The 2,500-nt window shown below is 41.8% G+C and overlaps 1 protein-coding gene across 2 annotated transcripts in view; it reads right to left on the bottom strand.

Annotated features, from left to right (window-relative positions):
* LOC105912330 (protein kinase C zeta type-like) overlaps nt 1–2,500 on the bottom strand; it is a 54,334-nt gene that overhangs the window by 38,997 nt on the left and 12,837 nt on the right. For both annotated transcript variants that reach the window (XM_042707706.1, XM_031565626.2), the window contains one exon: nt 1,224–1,310. In XM_042707706.1, coding sequence (XP_042563640.1) covers nt 1,224–1,310 — 87 coding nt within the window. The remainder of the gene's footprint in view (nt 1–1,223; nt 1,311–2,500) is intronic.

The raw sequence follows: 2,500 nt of genomic DNA, 5'->3' as shown, positions 1-2,500 counted from the left end.
ATGTAGAGTTGTAATGAAACTCTTAAACAGTATGTATGTATATCTGGCTTCTAATGTAGAGTTGTAATGAAACTCTTAAACAGTATGTATGTATATCTGGTTTCTAATATAGAGTTGTAATGAAACTCTTAAACAGTGTGTATGTATATCTGGTTTCTAATGTAGAGTTGTAATGAAACTCTTAAACAGTATGTATGTATATCTGGTTTCTAATGTAGAGTTGTAATGAAACTCTTAAACAGTATGTATGTATATCTGGCTTCTAATGTAGAGTTGTAATGAAACTCTTAAACAGTATGTATGTATATCTGGCTTCTAATGTAGAGTTGTAATGAAACTCTTAAACAGTATGTATGTATATCTGGCTTCTAATGTAGAGTTGTAATGAAACCTTTAAACAGTATGTAATGTATATCTGGCTTCTAATATAAAGTTGTAATGAAACAGAGGCACAAAGATAGACAGAGAAAAGCCAGAGACTGAAGGGGAGACTTAGTGAGAGAAAGAGTGAGAGAAAGAGTGAGAGAAAGAGTGAGAGAAAGGCAGGAACACACATGAGGAAGGATAAGGTTATTCTGGGACTCATCTAGAAGCTGAGCTGTCGTCTATTTTTCAATTACACACGGAGCATGAAGAGTGTGAGCACCACGTTCCTACTCTTTGTCATCCCACCGAAAAACACTCACCCTCCTCATCCTCAACCTCTTACACACACACACACACTGGAGACCACTCTCCCCCCCCCCCCCCCCCCACACACACACACACACACACACACACACACACACACACACACACACACACACACACACACACACACACACACACACACACACACAGGTTAATGGCCTTAACACTGCTCCATCCCACCACCTCCAAAAAAAAAAAAGGGAATAAAGGCTTTCAATGAATGAAAAAAATAAATGAGCTCAGGCTTGAGGGCTTTTCATAAACTACTCAAATATGTGTGTGTATGTGTGTGTGAGTCAGTGAGTGAGAAAGAGAGATGTGTTTTTTCAGGGTACCTGGAAAAAGGTGTGTGACAATGAGAGAATGACAATGTGTGTGTGTGTGTGTGTGTGTGTGTGTGTGTGTGTGTGTGTGTGTGTGTGTGTGTGTGTGTGAGCCAGCGAGTGAGAAAGAGAGATGTGTTTTTTCAGGATACCTGGAGAAAGGTGTGTGACCATGAGAAAATGACAATGTGTGTGTGTGTGTGTGTTTACCTTGCATGTTCTTCTGGAAGTTTCCTCTGTCTCTGCATATGGAACATGAGGTCTCCGCCATTAACATACTCAATCACCAAGAATAACCTGCAGCAATATCAACAACAGAACAGCGTGTAAGTTTCAAAATTGTACTCAATAACACACACACACACACACACACACACACACACACACACTCACAAAGATTCATACACACACACACACACAAACACACAAACACACACACACACACACTCACACACATGTGCACACACACACAAAAGAGAGTTGAAAAACAAGATAAGTGGCCACATTAACTGAACAATTACAGACTTTAATTCTACTGACAGTCCAACCATAACAAATGAAATCCTGCCTTTCCATTATTGGGTAGTACTAGTATCATATAAAATAACCACAAACAACAAACAACAAACACACTTCCAACACATACTAAACATGTTTTTTTCTGTGAAAACTGTAAATACTTCTAGACCGGCATGACAAATGACACAACTGAGAGAGAATGGTTGAGGGTATCTTCTGTGTCTGCAGAGGCTTTGTGTGAGCTGTGCCTGTTTATGACATGTACAAAAAAATTAAAAAAGAGCACAAAAAAAAAGAGCATTGTTGTTATTGTGGCATTATGTCTCCTGCAGAGCTCACTGTGAAGTGTTTAGAGTTTCATAATCAGGCCCACGACACAAGCCATTTCCAAGCTGTTGTGTTCGCTCAGGAAGCTGTTTACCCATGATGCTGACAGTGTTTGTGTGTGTGTGTGTGTGTGTGTGTGTGTGTGTGAGACATTGGGCAGATGTTTCCCAGGCCCCCGCTTTGATGTGTCAGTGGAAAAACGGCGGGAGGAAGAGAGAGGAGTGTTGACGAGGTCCCGCGGGGAGACGGAGCCGTCAGCACAAGCAACGACATGCAGCTGCAGCCACACACACTCACACTCACACACACACACATCAAAACCTCTCTCTCACACCTCCTCTATCTTTCACACACACACACACACACACACACACACACACACACACACACACACACACACACACACACACACACACACACACATAAATGTATCCAAAGTGACTTACAAGTGAAGAACAACACTCAAGCTTCAGTAAATTAAGAGTCCTTGGAATAAGCACTAAGTACTAAATCTACTCAATAGACTGAGAGATGGCCTTGTGTGTAAGGATGGCCATGCGTGTGTGTAAGGATGGCCTGCGTGTGTGTGTGTAAGGATGGCCTGCGTGTGTGTGTGTAAGGATGGCCTGCGTGTGTGTGTG

This window comes from Clupea harengus, chromosome 4 (assembly GCF_900700415.2).
Source record: "Clupea harengus chromosome 4, Ch_v2.0.2, whole genome shotgun sequence".
Lineage (NCBI taxonomy): Eukaryota > Metazoa > Chordata > Actinopteri > Clupeiformes > Clupeidae > Clupea > Clupea harengus.
Note: the sequence above shows the minus strand (reverse complement) of the source record. Positions and strands in the feature narration are given on the sequence as shown.